The 21,601-nt window shown below is 43.0% G+C and overlaps 1 protein-coding gene across 1 annotated transcript in view; it reads left to right on the top strand.

The window, feature by feature from the left end:
- The window catches only part of USP13 (ubiquitin specific peptidase 13), a 136,855-nt gene that overhangs the window by 64,659 nt on the left and 50,595 nt on the right, over positions 1-21,601 (top strand). Inside the window, 4 exon segments of the mRNA XM_023184813.2 lie at positions 4,441-4,535; positions 5,971-6,158; positions 13,404-13,475; positions 13,842-13,935. Coding sequence (XP_023040581.1) covers positions 4,441-4,535; positions 5,971-6,158; positions 13,404-13,475; positions 13,842-13,935 — 449 coding nt within the window.

Below are 21,601 nucleotides of genomic sequence, written 5' to 3'. Positions count from 1 at the left end.
GCAACCTCTGCCTCCTGGGTTCAAGCAATTCTCCTGCCTCAGCCTCCCTAGTAACTGGGATTACAGGTGTGCGCCACTATGCCCGGCTAATTTTTGTATTTTTAGTAGAGACGGGATTTCACTATGTTGGCCAGGCTGGTCTTGAACTCCAGACCTCGTGATCCTCCCGCCTCTGCCTCCCAAAGTGCTGGGATTACATGCGTGAGCCACTGCGCCCAGCCTTGTGTTTATTTTTCTCGTGTAGCTGCTGGAGTTGTCTTGTTTTTCTTCTTTTCCTGTCTGTTGCAGATGGCTTAGAGGCACACAAATGTGGACTCCTGGTGGAGAGATGCAGTTTGGGTGGACAGATCTGCGCTGACTGAGGAGAACCTCTCTTCATTTTCTTCTCTCTGATTTATTACTTGGTGTTTGACCAGGAGCTTTGCTTTTTCTCTCCACTTGTGAGAGAAGGTCACCAAAGCTGGCTTTCCTAGTTTTTGTTTTGTTTTGTTTTTGAGATGGAGTTTCGCTTTTGTTGCCCAGGCTGGAGTGCAGCGGTGCAATCTTGGCTCACAAACAACCTCCGCCTCCCGGGTTCAAGTGATTCTCCTGCCTCAGCCTCCTGAGTAGCTGGGATTACAGGCATGTGCCACCACGCCAGGCTAATTCTGTATTTTTAGTAGAGACGGGCTTTCTGCATATGAGTGAGGCTGGTCTCGAACTCCTGACCTCAGGTGATCCACCTGCCTTGGTCTCCTAAAGTGCTGGGATTACGAGCGTGAGCCACCACGCCCAGCCTTCCGTAGTTTTAACACAAGGACTTTCTGAGGTACATCCTTACCTCTCTCTCCCTTCTACTTTCCTGTAGGGTAATCTGGAGGGAGAATTTGGATTTCTGCCATTTTCTGGGGCCTAGGATAAGGGCATAAAAGTCACATGACTAAACCATGAGACCCTTCACACCAAACCAGCATTTCTTCTAAGACTATTTGAAATGTTAAACTTTAAACTTATGAGGGCAGGGACTCTGTGTGTCTTATTTAACATTGTATCCTCACGGTATATATGTATTTGGTATTTAGTTAATATTTGCTGAATACTATGAATGAATGAGTTAATCCTGGTGGTTGAACAAGGATGACCCGCGCCAGGCATGCTAGTCCTAACAGCATAATCCTAATAGCATACCATCCAATAGCATCATTTTAATCTCTGGGAATTACTTAGAACATTTTGATTTGGTTTCTTACAGATTCTCAATCTTGCTTCTGGTTCGTCTCTATCTCTGTCTGTGCTCTCTGAGCTTTTCCTTAATTAATCTTTGAGCTTATGGCACATACTGCTTTCTAGCATGCTTGTCACAAATGAGATATTCTTGTTCTAAAAATTTTTTTAAATCTTTTTTCTTCCGCGGATTGCTGCCTCATGTTCTATGTGGTTTAGTTTGTCATTTAACTTGAAATGAAAGGATGGCTGGTTTGCTTCTAAAATAAATGTAGTTACTCATGAAATGCTTCTTGGGCTATTCCTGGGAGGATCCCTCTGTGAACTCCCTAACCGTGATTCTTGGCTTCAAGTTTTAGGCCAAGCTGGGGAGCGTGATGGATGATGCTTGTCAGGAGTTGCCTATTTACTACCGTAGTTTCTGTACTAAGACATGACTTTGCTAAGCTGAAGTTGGGAATAAAATGAGTTCCCCAGTGAAAAACATACAAGACAGCATTTTCAGCCACTGAGGCCACTGAAAACTTTTTTTCTCTGACTACATATTTACAAATTCTTCATGATTGCCAAGTTTGAAGATCACAGTTCGTTTTCAGGTTTCTTGTATGTTACTCACTAAACCTTTTTTGTCTTGGGGATGAGAAATAACTATAGCATTTGACCAAATCATGTCACATCTTTGGAGCAGTTAATGGCTGGAGGTATGAAATATGATTTTCTCAATGTGGCAAGAGCCTAATGGGTTATGAACTGTGGAGGGCTGTGTTGTTTTCACTTATTTCAAAATTCTAGGCCAATGCCAGTGGTTTAATTCTGACAGTTTTATTATTTTCTAATACAGTCCTGATCATTAGAGGCTTAAAGTCTTAAGTCTTCAAACTATCTCCCTAATTAATAACAACTGAAGTGCCAAGGGAGTGTCATTTTCACCTTCCAGCTAGTATTTGAATGGAATTTTTTGGTCCCTTGTCATAGATTAAAAATACTGTTGATGTATTTGTTTCAAGTTATTAGTTCAAAGGTTTTTGTTTATTTTATTAATATTTAAACTTTTAGAAATTTTTCTTCTTAATTGGGCTGAGATTTTGTCTTTTGTTTTGCTTTTGAGAACACTGAATTATATTTAAAAAATATAAATGAGGGTTGCTATCCACAGTTATAATGGGCCTCTGGGGGAAGAGAAATAGAAAAGACAGCTATACAATGTTTAACTTATTAATAATAGAAAGACTGAATTTCTTTTGGGAGCAGGGAGTCTCTATATATCTGAGTATGGGATAGAAGGTCACATAGCTTCTATGCATTACTTTTTTTCCCCCGGTGATGTTCCAAGGAGTAAGGAACTCCTTGGACATTCTGACTTATACTGTCCCAAAGAGTGATATCTTCATATCCATTTTCCTTGTTATAGATTTTGTTTTTCAAATAGAGCGAAGAAATTGTGGGTTTTGAGTCTTCATTCCTTTTAAGGGCCTAGGTTGGTTCTTCACCAAGTCTATTGGTATCCTGTTCTGATATATATATTTTTTCTTTCTTTAGAAACATTCTTTTTTTTTTTTTTTTTTCTTTTTTAGAGACAGAGACCTGCTCTGTCACCCAGGCTAGAGTACAGTGGCATTATCATAGCTTACTGTAGCCTCAAACTCCTGGCCTCAAGTGATCCTCCTGCCTTGGTCTCCCAGAGTGCTGGGTTACAGATGTGAGCCACTGCACCTGGCTAGTGTCCTGATATACCTTCATAAATATTCTGTTGTAGAGGGAAGATTGGGCCAGGAGTTAGACTACCTGGATTCTGGGCCACCTGTGGGATTTAAGGCAAAAATCGTTTAACTTTTATGAACTTCTTTTCCTTATCTGCAAGATGGGCTTGAAAATATCTGTTCTGTCCTCCTCACTGCACTGTGTGTGAGGATAGATACGGCAGCGGATTGGATAGCTTTGGAAAACCAAACAGTCCTCCAACTTCACTCTGCACCTGAGGATCTTGTTAAAAATGCAGTTTCTCATTCAGTCGGCCTGAGGCGGGGCTCAAGATTCTGCATTTCTTTTCTTTTCTTTTTTTTTTTGAGATGGAGTCTCTCTCTGTCGCCCAGGCTAGAGTACAGTGGCACGATCTCGGCTCACTGCAAGCTCCGCCTCCTGGGTTCTGCCATTCTCCTACCTCAGCCTCCTGAGTAGCTGGGACTACAGGCGCCCGCCACCACGCCTAGCTAATTTGTTGTATTTTTAGTAGAGACTGGGTTTCACCGTGTTAGCCAGGATCGCCTGGATCTCCTGATCTCGTGATCCGCCTGCCTCAGCCTTCCAAAGAAGATTCTGCATTTCTAATGAGTTCCCAGGTGAAGCTGCTGCTTTGAGTCCATACACCCCACTTTGAGAAGCCAGGTTCAGTCAAAAGCCTCATGTTGTCAGGTGGGATATTATTGTCCCGAGGAAAGAGGCAGCCCACCTCAGCACAGAGCTTACCAACACTAGCATCTCTCAAATGGCCAGAATTTGGATCCCAGAGGCCCTGGGGCAGTGAGGCAGGGCAGGGATGGCTGGAGTCTTGAGTATCCCTGGAATACCAAACATATGGTCATTTTCTATGTGTGCTATGAGGTGGACCCATTAGGGAAGTGCCACACAGTCTTCACAGATCTCTCGCTGGTTCTGTGAGATGTGGACATGAAGATAGGAAAGAAGGGATATGGGGGGCAGGTGGGAGGTGGAGGTGGTGAGGTGGTAGGTTTGAGAATATAGAGGGTTTCATGGGCAGAGATTCATTGTCTCATATGGAAGAAGCTGCCCTGAGGGCCTGTTTGTTCTCTCTGTTCCCCCGGAGATTCCCGCTGCCATGGCGGATGGCCATCACCCCCTCTTCCTGTGCCCATGCCTCTTCCTGAGCTCAGAGTTATGCCACTGTGGTTTTAGTTAGAAAAATCAAGTGTCAGGCATTTATATTTGTGTGCTTATTAGATACTGTTCTTTTTTTCTTTTCTTTTCTTGTTTTAGAAAACTTAAAAAAAAAAAAAAAAAAACAAAACTTTCCAAAATGTCAGAAGAATGATATGTGTGTATATTTACAAAAAAAGCCTGTATTTATCATTTATCTTTGCCCTTGTTGAATGTTAGAAAGTTTTCGTTTTGTTCAGTGATAGCCCAAGCCTGGTGTACAGTAGGAGTTCAAAAAATATGTGTTGGATATTCAATGACTTGATTACTGATTGCAGTGCTTATTTTCTCTTCATCCGCTAGATGTTTATTCTTTTCAAGAAGAAGAACCTGTTTTGGATCCTCATTTGGCCAAGCACTTAGCGCATTTTGGAATTGATATGCTTCATATGCATGGGGTGAGGTCTCCTTTTGTTTCTGTTTCCACCTTACATGGGGTAGGGGTGGGGAGAGGGCGAGGGACCTGCTTGATTTATTTAATATATAATTCCTCTAATGTGGATCTTCATTTTATAGGTTTTAGCTTTTAATTGTTGCATTTACTTCTTACACTTAATTAATAGATGTTTTCTTTTGATTGCCAGCTTAGATTTTTTTATGCTGTAATAAAAATGGCACCTCATCAAATACTCTTTTGGTTTAGTTGGAGTTTACTTGCAAAATTAGTCTCCTTTGATGGGCAGTTGTGTGAATCATTCTTTGTTCACGAAGCGCAGATGGTGTAGGGAGATGACCTTTAAAATTATCTGTGACCAACATCACTTTAATTAATTTCAGGAAGGGAAGCAAAGCTCCTGGGGGACAGAACGAATAAACCAACACATTACCATTGATAGAGAAGCTCTGCTTCATTTAATATTGTGTTTTCAAGTTGATGTCATGACTATATAATATTTTTCCCTTTAAGGAGCTATTTAAATGTGCATTTTGTTTTAGCCCTTTCCTTCCAGGCCGCCTCCCTCTCTTCATGTTCCCATTCTGTCTCGTCTTTGTCACTCATTTCTACTTTTTTGTTTAGTTTTCTGTGCTCTTCTTTGCACCTCCATCCTCTTTCACGGCACTCTCAAGTCTCATGGTTTTAGTTCATATCCTCTCCAGCTGCCTGGCCTTTTTGTTTGCTGTGTTGCATTGAATATTCTCTTGAATTTAGTCTACGTGCTTCTTTTTTGATTCCTATTTGTTCTTCATCCTCCTCCTATCTCTTTCCCTTTCAGTCTTTCTCTCTTTAAAATCTTTTTTTTTTTTTTTTGAGATGGAGTTTCGCTCTTGTTGCCCAGGCTGGAGTGCAGTGGTGTGATCTCAGCTCATTGAAACCTCTGCCGCCCGGGTTCAAGCAGTTCTTCTGCCTCAGCCTCCCGAGTAGCTGGGACTACAGGCATGCACCACCATGCCTGGTTAATTTTTGTATTTTTAGTAGAGACAGGGTTTCGCTATGTTAGTCAGGTGGGTCTCGAACTCCTGACTTCAGGTGATCTGCCCACCTGACTTCAGGTGATCCGCCCACCTCGGCCTCCCAAAGTGCTGGGATTACAGTTGTGAACCACTGCACCTGGCCTCTCTTTAAAATCTTTTTCATGTGTATTTTAAAAATTGTGGTAAAATATATATAATATAAAAGCTACCATTTTAACTATTTTTAAGCGTGCAGTTCTCTGGCATTATGTACATTCACATTGTTGTACCACCATCACCATCTCTCAGTCTTGTTTATTTCTCATGTAATTGGGGGAAAAATGGCAGAAACATCCTACGCTGTTAGAAATAATTAATGGGACATGACCTTTGAATGGGAATCACATTTAAAGTTGTTTTTCTTCAATGACTTTGTCTCAGACAGAGAATGGGCTCCAGGACAATGATATCAAGCCAAGGGTCAGTGAATGGGAAGTGATCCAGGAGTCGGGCACGAAGCTGAAGCCAATGTATGGTCCTGGCTACACGGGTCTGAAGAACTTGGGCAACAGCTGCTATCTCAGCTCTGTCATGCAGGCCATCTTCAGCATCCCAGAATTCCAGAGAGCGTAAGTGCCTTCCATGCAGACCAGGGCATGCAGCACCACCCTGCCCCAGCTAGGTCCAGTCCACTCAGTGTGTGCTGCGAAGCCCATCTTTATTGCTTCAGGACATTTTGCCACCTTTTCTCTGGCCTGCCTTCTACAGAGACTAGGTGAGAACACTTGTCAAGTATTATGGGGATCAGGTGAGATAAGAAGAGCTTCTTGGCTGGGCGCAGTGGCTAACGCCTGTAATCCCAGCACTTTGGGAGACTGAGACGGGCAGATCATGAGTCCAGGAGTTCGAGACCAGCCTGACCAATGTGGCAAAACCTGTCTCTACTAAAAATACAAAAATCAGCCGGGGGTGGTGGCATGAACCTGTAATTTCAGCTACTCAGGAGGCTGAGGCAGGATCACTTGAACCCGGGAGGCAGAGGTTGCAGTGAGCTGAGATCGTGCCACTGCACTCCAGCCTGGGTGACAGAGCAAGAAGACTCTGTCTCAAAAAAAGAAAAAAAAAAAAAAAAAAGAAGAAGAGCTTCGTAAACTAAAAAGCACCATACAGGGGTTTGTTATTAATAATGGTTTCTGCTTTTTGACCATCACCCTATATACCAAGAATATACTAATCATTAACCGTCACAGCAGATCTGCCAGTTCCCTCCTACAGATGCGCTAGGAGAGATCCAGTGATTGGTCTGGTTACTGTCTCTCTTGTGGTGGATTGGAATTTCCTTAAGGATTTAGGGCTTTCATTTTTTGCTACTCAAAGTGTGGTTCATAGGCTAGTGCTGCTCCTTGTACTGCTGGATGTGGGCCTGCAATGAGATAAGTTTGGAAATCAAGAGTGAGCACTGGGAAGTTGTAACAATTTGACGTTGCTGTTGTGTCTTCCAAGTGGCATTTCATTTTTCTAATAATTTCTGTATTTTTAAACTTTTTTTATTTTGAATTATTATGGGTGCATAACAGGTGTATATATTTATGGGGTATATGTGATATTCTGATACAGGCATGCAATGTGTAATAATGACATTGGGGTAATTGGGATATTCGTCACCTCAAGCATTTGTCATTTCTTTGTATTAGGAAAATTCCAATTTCATTCTTTTAGTTATTTTAAAATATACGACAGATTATTGTTGACTATAGTCACCCTGCTGTGCTGTCAAATACTAGATCTTGTTCATTCTAATTATACTTTTGTACTCGTTAACCATCCTACTTGTATTTTTAAAAGGTATCATCTGTCTGAGTTGAAATAAACAAAAAAACTGACCCTTTACCACAGATAATTTGAGAGGCACTGATTTAGGTACTCCCTGACTGTGCTTGTACAAGACTGCCTTCCTCCTCCCACCGAGGGACACAGCAGCTATGTCTGTGGCTGTTTTCTTCCTTGGGTGTACTAAGGACAGGGAGCTATAGAGCCCAAGAGCTGTGGCTGGTGCACTCTCGTGCAGCCACTGCCTAAGTGTAGCGAATCATCCTAGTGTGCTCCAGAGGTAGGTTTCCACCTTACTTTAAGTGTGGAAGAGGACATGTGTGTGCCGAGATAGGCAGACAACATATCAGGAATAGTCCAGGTCATGTTTTACCCACATGGAGTTGAAATCCTAATGGCTTTAATGGAGGTTTATCAAAAGTTTGTCACATACCCTTCTCTTTCCTCTCTTGGTGTTTGGAGACGTACCTCTTCTTGCTGTTTTCTGGCTTTGAAAATTTATGGTCCATTTTCCATGTCTATTTTTCATTTTTTCATCCGGCTAATAGAGAGTGAGTTCTTTTCTGCTAAGCAGTGTCCTGAGTGTGTGGGGGTCAGTGGTGAACAGAAGGACATGGTCCTCACTCCCAGGCGTGAAGTAAACAGGAAATATAGGCGTGAAGAAAATAATCACAGGAACAACTGCATGCTTATAAACGTGGTACATTCTATGAAGGAGAAAGGAAGGAGGTGGTCAGAGAGGAGCCTGTGGAGAAGGGGTACACATCGTGGTGCACGTGTAGGAGGAGTGAAGACAGAGGCTGTGTGTTTTTGAGAATTTAGTATTTGAATCTCTCCCTAGTCTTGTTTCAGGAGTCTTAGAATTTTGTTATCTAGTATTTTACATTCTCATTTTATTTTCTAAACATTTACTGGATGTATTAGAGCATGAGCAATGAACTATTCATATATGTCTTCAGTCTTTTCATCCTTTGACCAGATATCACTGGATTGAAATACTTGTTCTTCTCATTTCTTTTTCCTCAGCAGGTCTAACTCAGTGGAGTTAGATTCAGGAGCAGTGTCTTCCTTTTGAAAGTAGAAAAAGTGACTCAGGGCCTGGCATGGTGGCTCACACCTGTAAACCCAGTACTTTGGGAGGCTGAGGCAGGAGGATTACTTGAAGCCAGGAGTTTGAGACCAGCCTAAGCAGCAAAGTCAGATCCCATCTCTAAAAAAATGAAACAAAAACAAAAAAATAGTCGGGCATGGTGGTGCACACCTATAGTCCCAGCTACTCAGGAGGCTGAGGTGGGAGGATTGCTTGAGCCCAGGAGTCTGAGGTTGCAGTGAGCTGTGATTGTGCCTCTGTACTCCAGCCTGGGCAACAGAGTGAGATCCTGTCTTTAAAAAAATAACAAGGGCCGGGCGCGTGGCTCACGCCTGTAATCCCAGCACTTTGGGAGGCCGAGGCGGGTGGATCATGAGGTCAGGAGATCGAGACCATCTTGGCGAACACGGTGAAACCCCGTCTATACTGAAAATATAAAAAAATTAGCCAGGCGTGGTGGTGGGCGCCTGTAGTCCCAGCTTCTAGGGAGGCTGAGGCAGGAGAATGGCGTTAACCTGGGAAGCGGCGGAGCTTGCAGTGAGCAGAGATCGCGCCACTGCACTCCAGCCTGGGCGACAGAGCGACTCTGTCTCAAAAAAAAAAAAACAAAAAAAAAAACAAGAAGGCCGGGCACAGTGGCTCACTTCTGTAATCCTAGCACTTTGGGAGGCCAAGGTGGACAGATCACCTGAGGTCAGGAGTTTGAGACCAGCCTGGCCAACATGGTGAAACCCTGTCTCTACTAAAAATACAAAAATTAGCCGGGCATGGTGGTGCATGCCTATAATCCCAGCTACTCGGGAGGCTGAGGCAGGAGAATTGCTTGAGCCCAGGAGGCAGAGGTTGCAGTGAGCCGAGATTGCTCTACTGCACTCCAGCCTGGGCGACGGAGTGAGACTCCCTCTCAAGAAAAAAAAAAAAAAAGAAAGAAAGAAATAAAGAAGAAGAAGAAAATTAAAGGAAGGAAAAAAAAAAAAAAGAAAAAGAAAAATGACTCAGAAAGATTAACTGGCTTATGAACAGCCATAGTGTAATTTGGGAACTTGGCCTGATTCCTTGGTACCCTGTGTGCCACTTACACCTAATTTACATTTCAAAATAATTTTTATTGAGGATTGAATCTAAATAAACTGGTATACAAATGGAATGACAACCAAGATAGATTGCTAGATAGCTAAACTACATCTTTTTAAGAATTGCTAGATTACAAACAGGAGGTATAACATCTATGAAAATTATCTAGCGTCACTTCTGCATTTTAATTTTGTTATAATGGAAGATTTCCTTCATCAGTTAGAAAAGGGATATACATTGATAGCAGAATGGACTTCTCTCTTTTTCTCCCTGACCTCAGGTGCCAGCAAAGTGAACTTTTCTGACATCAAAGATTTATTCTTGGCTGGGCATGGTGGCTCACGCTTGTAATCCCAGCACTTTGGGAGTCTGAGGTGGGCAGATCACTTGAGGTCAGGAGTTCGAGACCAGCCTGGACAACATGGCAAAACCTCGTTCTACTAAAAAATTAGCCAGGCATGGTAGTGCACGCCTGTAATACCAGCTACTTGGGAGGTTGAGGCAGGAGAATTGCTTGAACCTGGGAGGCAGAGGTTGCAGTGAGCCCAGATCGTGCCACTGCACTCCAGCCTGGGTGAGGGAGTGAGACGCAGTTTTGATAAAAAAAAAAATATTCTCTTTACTCTTCTGTCTATTTTGCCTTAAAGCGTAAGCCTATTCACTAGTGTTCATCATTCCAGTAAGTTTTTTTTGCCTTGTCAGGTTTTGAGATGTGATTAAAACTGGATCATAAGAGAGCTTCTGAGTTCATCATGTTATGTATTGTTAGGAATTCTTCAGTGTAGCCCCTGCATCTAAATAGTTTAGCTCTGAAGTTCGGTTTGCATCTTGTTTGTCCTTTGAATGGGACTGGCCCAAAGAAGCACACTCTGTTAATTTTGATGTACGTACATAAGCTAAGCTACAACTTCTGAGTTTGTGGACAGCAGGTGCCTAGAAGTTTCTAGTAGTTAGGGAATCCAATTAGAGGTCATTGCCAACTAATAGTGTATCATGCTTCTCTGCTAGGGTTTCATTGCCATAATGCCTTTTCTGTTTGGTTATTGTACTCAGTTATGAAAGTAAATTGTGTGATTGTGTGACATAAATGTATTCTTATTTATTGAGTGTCTTTTACATGTCAGATGCTGTTCTTGTGCTGGAGATGCAGTGATTTAGATAAAGTTGCTACCTTAATGAGATGACATTCTAGTATATAATCTCTGGAAAGACAGATACTAAACAAGATGTATTAGTCTTTTCTCATACTGCTAATAAAGACACACTTAAGATTGGGTAATTTATAAAGGAAAGTGGTTTAATTGACCCACAGTTACACATGGCTGGGGAGGCCTCACAATCATGGCAGAGGGCAAATTAGGAGCAAAATCACGTCTTGCCTGGTGGCAGGCAAGAGCTTGTGCACTTGTGCAGGGGAACTCCCATTTATAAAACCATCAGATCTCGTGAGATTTATTCACTCTCACGAGAACAGCATGAAAAGACCTCCCCCATGATTCAGTTACCTCCCACAGGGTCCCTCCCCCCACACATGGGAATTATGGGAGCTGCAATTCAAGATGAGATTTGGGTGGGGACACAGCAAAACCATATCACAAGTAAATTGTAAAATTGCAAATAGTGATGCATGCTAAGAAGAAAGTCAGTCAAAAGCAGATGGTAGGGAGTGAGGAAGGGTGGGGGCGCCCCTCTTCTTTTATCTGAGGGTCTGGAAAGGTGACTTGTCAACAGACTTGAGAAGGAGCTGCCAAGCAAGGATCTGTGAAACAGCATCCCAGGAAAAAGACAGCAGAAGGCATGACCTTGAGACATGAGCAAGTCTGTCATGCCCTCGGGCAGCAAGAGGGACAAGTGGTGGGGATGTTGTGGGCTGGGGGAACACAGTGGCAGATGAGATCAGAGAAGTGGGCAGAGTGGGGCACATGACGGACTGGAGAAAGGGATCTGCTTTTGGATTCTTCTTCCTAGAGTTTTCAGGCTAGAGAGTTAAAGACAACGGGGAAAGGGCAACACAAAATAGAAGGTGTGAAATAGGAAGTGAATTTAAGAAGTGAAAGGAGTGATTGTACATTATGATTGGAGATCAGTGTTAAAGTTGGCACCATTCTGTCAGGATAAGCTTGCAGTCGCTCCAGGGGCAGTGGATGGACAGACACAGCCAGCAGAGTGGTTCCGAACTTGGCCTGGTGCCAGGCTGCTTGGGTCCATTCTAGGCCTCATTACTCCCTCCCTGGTAGATTTTTTTTTTGAGATAGGGTCTTGCTGTATCACCCAGGCTGGAGTGCAGTGGTACAATCACAGCTCACTGCAGCATTGACCTCCTGGGCTCAGGCAATCCTCCCACCTCAGCCTCTCGAGTAGCTGCAATTATAGGTATGTACCACTGCACCCAGCTAATTTTAACATTTTTTTTGTACAGTTGGTGTCTCATTATGTTGTCCAGACTGGTCTCAACTGTTGGGTTCAAGCAGTCATCCCTCCTCGGCTTCCAAATGTACTGGGATTACAGGTGGCTTGGAGGCTTTGGAAGCTACCTAATGAATTTGCATCCCAATTTCTCACCTCTCAGATGGGGATAATAATAACAACAATCCCTTCCTCATACGGTTGCAATGAAGACTCAACAGGCTAATATAGGAAGCCCTCCAGAAAATGGTAGCTGTCACTGCTATTGCCATTATTATTCATTTTGAGATTATTGGAACAATTTTTAATGTTAAAGAAAAAAATTACCCAAACACTTGTTAAAGATGATAAGGCAGACTTTATTCAAGGGGGCCCATGGCCATAGGTGTAGGAGCACTGCAACAGGGCCTGGCAATGGGGGAGACATTGGACTCAACTCTGATTCCAACAAGGTCAAGTGGGGATTTATAACCAAGGAGTTGGGTGGGGCCAGGGGATGGAAAATCACAAAGAAGAAACATCAAGGATAAGGGGTTTCTGGCTACCCAGACTTAATGGGATTACTGCTGAAGGCAGGCTAGGCTGGTCAGATACAAGGATGGGCGATTTTCACTAAACTGAATTAGCAGGATGCTTACTCATACTGGATCTACAAGAACAGAGAGGGAAGCCCAAGGACAGGTCCAGTCAAGCAGAGGATTCAAAGGAGCCTGACGACGTTTTGGTTTAAGTCGAGTTTTGTTCCTAACCGTACTGTTGTCTTTTTTGTTTTTTTGAGACAGAGTTTTGCTTTGTCACTCAGGCTGGAGTCTGGTGGCACGATCTTGGCTCACTGCAATCTCCACCTCCAGGGTTCAAGCGATTCTCCTGCCTTAGCCTCCTGAGTAGCTGGGATTCCAGGCACATGCCACCACGCCTGGCTAATTTTTGTATTTTTAGTAGACACGGGGTTTTGCCATGTTAGCTAGGCTGGTCTCGAGCTCCTGACCTCAGGTGAACCACCCGCCTCAGCCTCCCGAAGTGCTGGGATTACAGGTGTGAGCCACGGCGCCTGTCCTCTATACCATTGTCATCGAGGTGGTGATTATTGTGATGGCTTAGCCGGTGGTTCTTAACTCTGGATGCATGTTAGAATCACTTGGGGAGCTTTTAAAAGACGTTCCAAATCCCAGGCCTCAGTCTCGAGCAATGAAATTGGAACATCTAAGGGTGGTTCTGGCTTTGGTAAATGTAAAAGAAACTCTTTGGGTGAATTTAACTTACAACAAGGGTTGAGACCCACTGATAGAAAGATAAACGTTTCAGGAAGGTCATGAGTGCTGGTAGGGGTAGAATCTCAGGAAAAACTTTTCTTCAGGTAGATTGTTTAGTTTGACAAAGGGGCAAGAAGGTCTTAGCAAGAATTTCGATGGCTTGTTTTGGTTCTGTTCTTCTTGCAGTTGCTATGTTTTAACTGTTGCCGCTCATTTTCTAGGTATGTAGGGAACCTTCCCAGAATATTTGACTACTCGCCTTTAGATCCAACACAAGATTTCAACACACAGATGTAAGTGGCAGATTTTTTTTTTTTTTTTTTTTTTTTTTTTACGAAAAGCATCCAATAAAATGTTCATGGTGGTTATCTCTGGGTTGCAAAATTAAGGCAATGCTTTATGTTTTTTTTTTTTTAAAGTGTTCCAAAATGAGAATGTGTTACTTTTATAAGAAGATAAAGTTATCTACAAAATACTGAAGACAATTTGAAACTGGTATCAGTATGAAGCAGAATCAAATAAATAAATTATTTGTGTGTAATCCACATCAAATGCTCCACTTAACAGCAGCTGTACTTATTGATATTCATAGATGAATGTAATATTGCTATGGAAAAACAACAATGACCTTTTTGTTTTTGTTTCTCTGTCCTGGCCAGGACTAAGTTAGGACATGGCCTTCTCTCAGGCCAGTATTCAAAGCCTCCGGTGAAATCTGAACTCATTGAACAGGTGATGAAGGAGGAGCACAAGGTAAGCGTCCGAGCGTTTGCCATGTTGACATGTAGGTAGGGAGGAGCTTTAGAATGTGGATTTCCTCTGATTTGGCACATGGTGGCCATAAATTTAGCAAGCTGTCAGAAGAGTAATGTCATTTCAGTGTCTAGGGTGCCTGTCTGTATGCTCTTAAAAATTGTGACAGGGAATAGCTAGCCAGGGTTGGGTTTATAGAGACAGTTGCTTCATGGATTATACATGTGTGCCATCATTAACCATCTTTAGAAACAGTATTCTTTATAAAATAGAGCTGAGATTGGGGGACTAAATCTCATAAAAATATAAACATTTTCCCCTTGGTACCACAGTCTTGGCACTTATAGTGTCTTCCTTCTCCTAAGCCTCAACTTTGTTGGCTAGAGTTTCTCAAGAGTCTGGTTGTTAAAAAAACAACACACAGGGTCAGGCGTGGTGGCTCACGCCTGTAATCCCAGCACTTTGGGAGGCCGAGGCAGGCAGATCGCCTGAGGTCGGGAGTTCAAGACCAGCCTGGCCAACATGGTGAAACCCTGTCTCTTCTGAAAGTACAAAAATTAGTTGGGCGTGGTGGCGCATGCCTGTAATCGCAGCTACTCAGGAAGCTGAAGTGAGAGAATTGCTTGAACCAGGAGGTTGCAATGAGTCGAAATTGTGCCACTGCACTCCAGCCTGGGCGACACAGTGAGACTCCATATCAAACAAACAAACAAACAAAGAATAACACACAGATTCCTTAGTCCCTCCGCAGGACTGAGGAATCAGAATCTCAGGGGAGGGCTTGGCATTCCTCAGGTATGGTAAGCTGCCGGGTGGTTCTTAAGCACACTCAAGTAGAGGAAACTCTGTGGGCCAGTCATTATTAATTAACAGAAGCACTGAAATATGGGCTTGATCTTTTAATGACCAGACCTGCATTTCCACTGGCCCCTCCTTATGCTGCTCGTTGTACAACTCCAGAGGGTACTACTCATAACTTGGTCTTTTTGAGTGGTGCCCTTGCAGTTGTGCAGTGCACAGCTTACACATCTGTGTTTGGCACCGTTCTCTCCCTTTGCCACAGATGCCCTGAGTGGAACTCATGCCCCACTTCCCCACCACCTGCTCTGGCTTCCCAGTACCCTGTCTTGACTTACTGGGCAGGCTTGTTCATTTCTGCGTCTCAAGTGTTTATCTTAAGCCAGTCCTTCTTAGCTAATACCTGTAGACTGACAGCAAGAATCAACAGTGAATAAATACCCTCTTGTTCATAAGGAAGCCAGCTAGTTGTGGAAATGGAGCAAACAAGGGAAGGGAGGTTATGAAAAGAACATACAGAGGCAGCCTTGGGGGCGGGGAGAAAGAATTAAGTTGTGAAGAGGGTGGAAAGGGAAACAGACATTCTGAATGGCAAGCCCAAGAGACCAGAGTGGTACCGGAATAGGAAGAATTGAAGTTCTCAAGTTGCATTGTTACCCAGCATTGTAAGATAACAAGGTCCTTATCCACCAGAGGCTGGAAGGCTCCCATCTGAGATACAGTTGAGGAGGTGGCTTGAGGGTAGGGCTGGAGTTTGGGGTTATCCAGACTTCTTCTACTTCTGTGCTTCTGTGAAACTTTAAAGAGGTGATTGTGGATAAACCTCAGTCCAAAATTGTGTTATGATCGTATTTGTTCTGAGTTCTCATGCAGGCGATGTCACTTCTTGTATGGCTCTTCTGAGGCAGGGTCCGTGCTGTCTGGTGGAGGTGAAGGAGCTGGGAGTGGGACTCAGGACCCTGGCTTTCCCTCCTGGTTCCGCAAGGAGCTTTGTGATTATGGGCAAGCCATGCCACCTTCCGATCTCACCATTCAAGTAGTAGAATTGGTCTAGGTGGTGGTGGTGAATGTTTTAAGCCCACGAGGCCCCTTTCTAGTGTAAATAAAATCTGTGCGACTAACGTGACCGTTTCTGTGCTTTTGGGATCTCCTTATTTGAGAAAATGTGAAACGAAAAATCATCCATTTAGTGCTGTTTGGAAATAAAATTTGGTTTTGTTAATATTACAGTGTCCTTTTATGTTAAAAAAAAAGTAGTTCTTATATGAGCAAGGCACACTATCTATGCGGTCTCCAAGTAGTATCTGTTTGGAGCCCCTGTCTCTCTTCCTGCGTTGGATTCGGTGGCTGTAGTGTAGTAGCTCTTTACATCTCCAGGGTCTGAGGCTTGTAGGTGGGAGGCACTGCTGTCTGGATCGAGGTGTGTGATCTGAAAGCACTTGGGCCATCTCTGGGATGTGTTTTGCTTGGTCCACACATAAAATCTAAATTTTCATCTTCTCTTAACCACTCAGAACGTCTGACAGTCCCAGGCCTGCGATGACAGCTGGAGCCAAGGGCCAGACCTCCCTTCATCACATAGTCCCCATCTGGCTCCCGTCCCTTTATGACTCATGACCTGACTGGGACTTTGGGTATTTGGATTTGTGACCCTTGATCTAGATGACATGTGAAATCCTTTCCAGCCCTCAGGTGCCATGATCTAGTGGTCTTAAAGAAAGAATCCTGATTGTGAGAAGTATATAGTGTGCATTTGGGCAGGGGCAGGGAAGGCCTGTCCAGCTGGGTGTGAGACAAGTGGGTCTTTGGTCCAGCATTGGTAATATTCCTTTAACACTCAAATAGAGCTCACACTGACCGTGATTTTCCTTGTGGCCTTGGGGATGTCCATTTCAAGCTATTCCTTAAATAGACAAATAATTTACAGCAAAAATCTCCACTTTCCTTGACAGTGGAAAGAATTAGTTTCTCAGGCATCAGGATTTTCACTGGCGGTTGGTTTCAAAGGAACCAATTTGTGAGGCTCTTTCCTTTTCTCAGGTACCTGAAGCCCTTTGGAAGGATGGACCTGTCCTAGGCCGCTGGTGTTTGTAACTTATAGATGAGCCTGAAATGCCCCAAGATAGGGCAAGAAGATTCACTGAAACAGAAAAGGGGATAGATGATGAGAGGAATGTGTGGTGGAGGGGAGAGAGCATGAAGGATGGGTCAGAGCCATGTGGCAGAAATGCCTTTTTCCAGGGCCACCACCACTCATGATCTTAATAACTAGCATCACATAGTGCTTGCAAAGGGCCAGGCTCTTCCTGTATGTTCACTGATGCAGAAACGGATGTACAGAAGCCTTGCCCAAAGTTACAAAGCCAGTGAGTGGCAGAGCTGGGAATTTTATCAGGCAGTTTGGCTCTGGAGTCTGTGTTTTTGATCACTGCATTATCCTACTTCCCTAACAGTTGTTCCGAGACTTACTTCAGGCTCCCAGTGCCTCAGTGTGTGGATGGTGGCAGGTGGATGACAAAATGGGGCATTTGAAGTTTGCAGAATTACCAGGTAGCCCAGTTACGAGGGTTTCTCACTGGTGTCTTACAAGTTGGGTCATTTCTAGAATATATACTTCCCGGTATTAAATTAATCTGCTATAAACCAAGGTTAAATCTAGCTTTTTATATATGCATGTTTAGTAAACATTATCATGCATAAAGAAGTGGCCATATTTATTTGTGGTACCGCCATTTTTACTTAAATATGTTGAATTGAATTTTAAGATTAACTTGTGCTTACAACAGATAATACTATAAAAGGGCATTTTTTTCTTCAAAAAATATTTTCTCTATACATTCTAAAGCAGTGCTTTCAAATGTTTTAAAGCGGAACACTCTACCTTATTTCTTCTTCCAAAGATAACATATTTTAAATCACTCTGTATTCTGTACAAGCTGCATTTCTTAAGCGACAATTCATTTGATTTTTCATCTAAATAATCCTCAACACATAATTGCTGGTCTCAACTTTTTATCAACATGAGATAACTAGTGTTCTGCTTCAAGGTGATGTAATTTTAGCTGTGAATGTAAGAGCTTCGTTTCCCTTAACCTCTATTTTCCTAGGTTAGACACATGCAACCTTTCAGACTCACCTTTGAAATGTGAGTAATAGTTTGGGAATGCCCTTGTTCTCCTAGCTTAGGAGATTTGGGGTTTTGGCCTAGGTTAAACACTTACTGGTCCAAGGTTTATTGTTTAAGGTGACAGACTGGATTAAGAAAATGTGGCACATATACACCATGGAATACTATGCAGCCATAAAAAAGGATGAGTTTGGGTCCTTTGTAGGGACATGAATGCAGCTGGAAACCATCATTCTCAGCAAACTATCACAAGAACAGAAAACCAAACACCGCATGTTCTCACTCATAGGTGGGAACTGAACAAAGAGATCACTTGGACTCAGGAAGGGGAACATCACACACCGGGCCTGTGAAGGGGGGGGGGGAGGGGGGAGGGGGGGGGGATTGCACTGGGAGTTATACCTGATGTAAATGACAAGTTGATGGGTGCTGACGAGTTGATGGGTGCAGCACACCAACATGGCACAAGTATACATATGTAACAGACCTGCACATTATGCATGTGTACCCTAGAACTTAAAGTATAATAATAATAAAAAATAAAATAAAATAAAAATAAAATAAATAAATAAATAAAATAAATAGTGACACACAAAAAAAATTTAAGTCAACAGACTTCATACACCTTTGTTTTAGGGAAAGGCAGACATGTGTCTATCTTGCTTTTATCCTGTGGTTTAAAAGTATCTATTCAGGTATTGCTCTGATGTGATAAAAGTCTCAGTCTTGCTGCTTGCTTATTAATTAAATCATTCGGCTCAGGGGAATATGAGTGGACTGTGTCTGGCTGTCGGAGTGGTGCACTCTGTTAAACAGAAAGTCCTGTGTAAGCATTTGGGAGAGATTCTGAACAGTGAAGGCCTCCCTCTAATTTTAGCTGATCTGTTTTGCAATTGCTGATGGAGAAAGTAAATACAGTATCTTATTAATATGACAGGTTCCTTAGTTGGGTGCTATTTTGGTGACTTCCTGGGTCTCTGTGTTATAAAGTTAGTGGTCAGGACTAGCCATTGCTTCAGGTATCTGAGAGCCAGCTCTCAAGTGAGAGTGTGTGTTCCATAAAGGCAGGGCTGACTCTTGGTCAGTTTTGGTCTCTGCCTCTCATCTTGTGAGGTGTTGGGCCCATAGGGGACAGTCAGGTGATATCACTGGCTCATTGCTAAATGGGAAACATGCTTTCTTTAATTTAATTCTTTGGTTCTTATTTTGGATTTTTGGTTTCTTTTAGGGAACTGCCTTGTCCAGAGCCTGACCTTTTTTTTTTTTTTTTTAAAGGAAAAGTTATTTAAATTTGCATCTGTAAATATAATACCTTCTTTCTTCTTTTAACATAAGTATTGTATTAACAGTTTAAAGTGTTCAGCCAGGTATGGTGGCTCACACCTGTAATCCCAGCACTTTGAGAGGCTGAGATGGGAAGATTGCTTGAAACCAGGACTTTGAGACAAACCTGGGCCACACAGTAAGACCTCTGTCTCTGAAAAAAAAAAAAAATAAAAGAATTAGCTAGGCACAGTGGCATGTGTCTGTAATCCCAGATACTTGGGAGGCCAAGGTGGGAGGATCACTTGTGCCCAAGGGATTGAGGATGCAGTGAGCTGTGATTGCACCATTGCCATCCAGCCTGGGCAACAGCAAGGCTTCGTCTCTTTATAAAAAGCTGTTTAAAGTGTTAAAAGCACAGCAGCAAAATTAACAACCATCCCTTAGTATCATGAATACTTAGTCCATCTTCTGATTTTTCCCTGCATTATCCAAGATGTCTTTCTAAAGTCCCCCTCCCTTTCTTTTTGCAAACTATTGATTTGTTGAAGGAGCTGGACCATTTGCTCTAAGTTTGCTCTAAAGATTGCTTCCTTGAGGTATTGTTTGACTTGTGTTTGGTATAAGGTCGCTAGATCTGGAGGCTTCATGAGATTCAGGCTCAACTTTTTCAGGGCCTAACTTTCTAATAACTAGGTGTGAAGTGAGCATATTAATAATTGAGCATGGGAATTAGTAAGATATCCCCTCTGAAAGTGGAGAGTAGGCATGGGCATGGGTGTTAGCATATGGGGCCAGGTGATGATCAAGGCACTAAGCTTGGGGTAGATGAGTTTGAGCTAACCCAGCTGTGAACCCCAGGCACTGGTCTGTAGCATGATATGAAGAGGAGGAGGTAGCATCTGTCTGATTAGGAAACTTTTTCGAATAACTTCTAAATGATAGACAACTCTCAAGCAATAGCTTGACTGTTGAATAGAGGATTAAGAAAAGTTGGCTGAGGAAAATGAAGAAATGAAATGGTTACCGAAGTGTGGGAGGGGAATGGCTGAGACTGGGCCACAGTCCAGATATGGGACTGAATTTCTAGTGTTTCCCACCATGGTCTGTATTGAAACTTCTCCTCCTGGTTGTATGGCCACATGATGGCCCAGAGCTGTAGCTAGCTCCTCAGAATTTACTGGCTCGTTAAACTTTCCAGAGTGGCTGCTTGCTATGGTCTGTGTTGGGGACTGGCAGTCACACCAAACTTGAATCACAGATTATAAGAAATAACACTATCAGCAGCAGGCAGTGAATGCATGCTGACGTGAATGCCTAAAGAGAAATGCACAAATGCCGAGGGATTTATTCCAAGTGGTGCCTCCCTACTCTCGAAAGTGGAGAAATAACTGTTGGAGTGGCTTGTGATGTTGGCCCTAGAGTTGTATGGGCTCGAAGAAGGATTATGCAGACTCTTGATATATTGTCTTCTCTTTAGCAGCCAGTAGGATGGACTCAGGGACCTCAGAGATGAGATGTTGGCACATGTATACCAAAAACAGCATAAGGAGACTAGAGGGAGGGGGTGGAGAGACTTTTTTAGGTTTGTGACACTGGACTTCACACCTCCGTGCCTCAGTTTTCCCATCTCTCAAGTGGAGATAATCATCATCATCACCACCTCATGGGGTTGGGTGAGTTAAGAAAAATAAATATGTACAGTGTTAAGAACTGTGCCTGGCACATAGTAGGTGTTCATCCAAGCACCTGAGTTTTTATAGCTCTCAGTAAATGTCTGCTTAATGAGTGCATAAATGTTAGCCATCATATGAAGCTAGATGTTATTACTGCATGCTTGTGTCAGCTGATACTATGTGATATATATCAGCACTGTGAATGAAGAAAGTCACAACTTTTACATAGGTCTCAGGAGGTGTATATACAGGTAGTAAAATTAATTGTGCTTTGACTAGCGCTGGAAGCACAACTGAAGCCGTGTATGTGTGTAAGCTGGTCATTTATATACAGGTTGTCAGTCCTTAGATGCCCAAATGCTGCCACTTTGAGGAATTCTTTGAGAGCTACCAGTGATGTTTCAGGTCCTCTGTGGTGTTCCCTAACATTTGTTATCGATGTGTGTGTATGTCTCTCATCTCCTCTATTGTCTGTAAACTCCTAGAAGACAGAATCGCCAATAGTGCTCTGCGTGAAGCAGGCAGTCACTAAATACTAAGTCCCAGACCAGATTATGTTTTCAGCAAGACAGGGAAATTCATCAGATTTTTATTAGAAAACACTGCATAGAACACGTGTGTTGGAGGGATGTTATATATGGAGCTGCCTCTTTGTTGCAGAGAGATAGATAAAGGAGTTTTCTCATCACCTGTTGCATATGACTGTGATTCTGCAAACGTGTCATGGTCCCCAGACTATAGGCATGGACCTGGATGTCCATGAGAGTTCAAGGAGGTTTAAGACATGGCCTCCACCTGCAAA

Source organism: Piliocolobus tephrosceles, chromosome 2 (genome assembly GCF_002776525.5).
Source record: "Piliocolobus tephrosceles isolate RC106 chromosome 2, ASM277652v3, whole genome shotgun sequence".
Taxonomy (NCBI): domain Eukaryota; kingdom Metazoa; phylum Chordata; class Mammalia; order Primates; family Cercopithecidae; genus Piliocolobus; species Piliocolobus tephrosceles.
The sequence above is the reverse complement of the archived record's forward strand: the minus strand, read 5'-3'. Positions and strand labels throughout refer to the sequence as shown.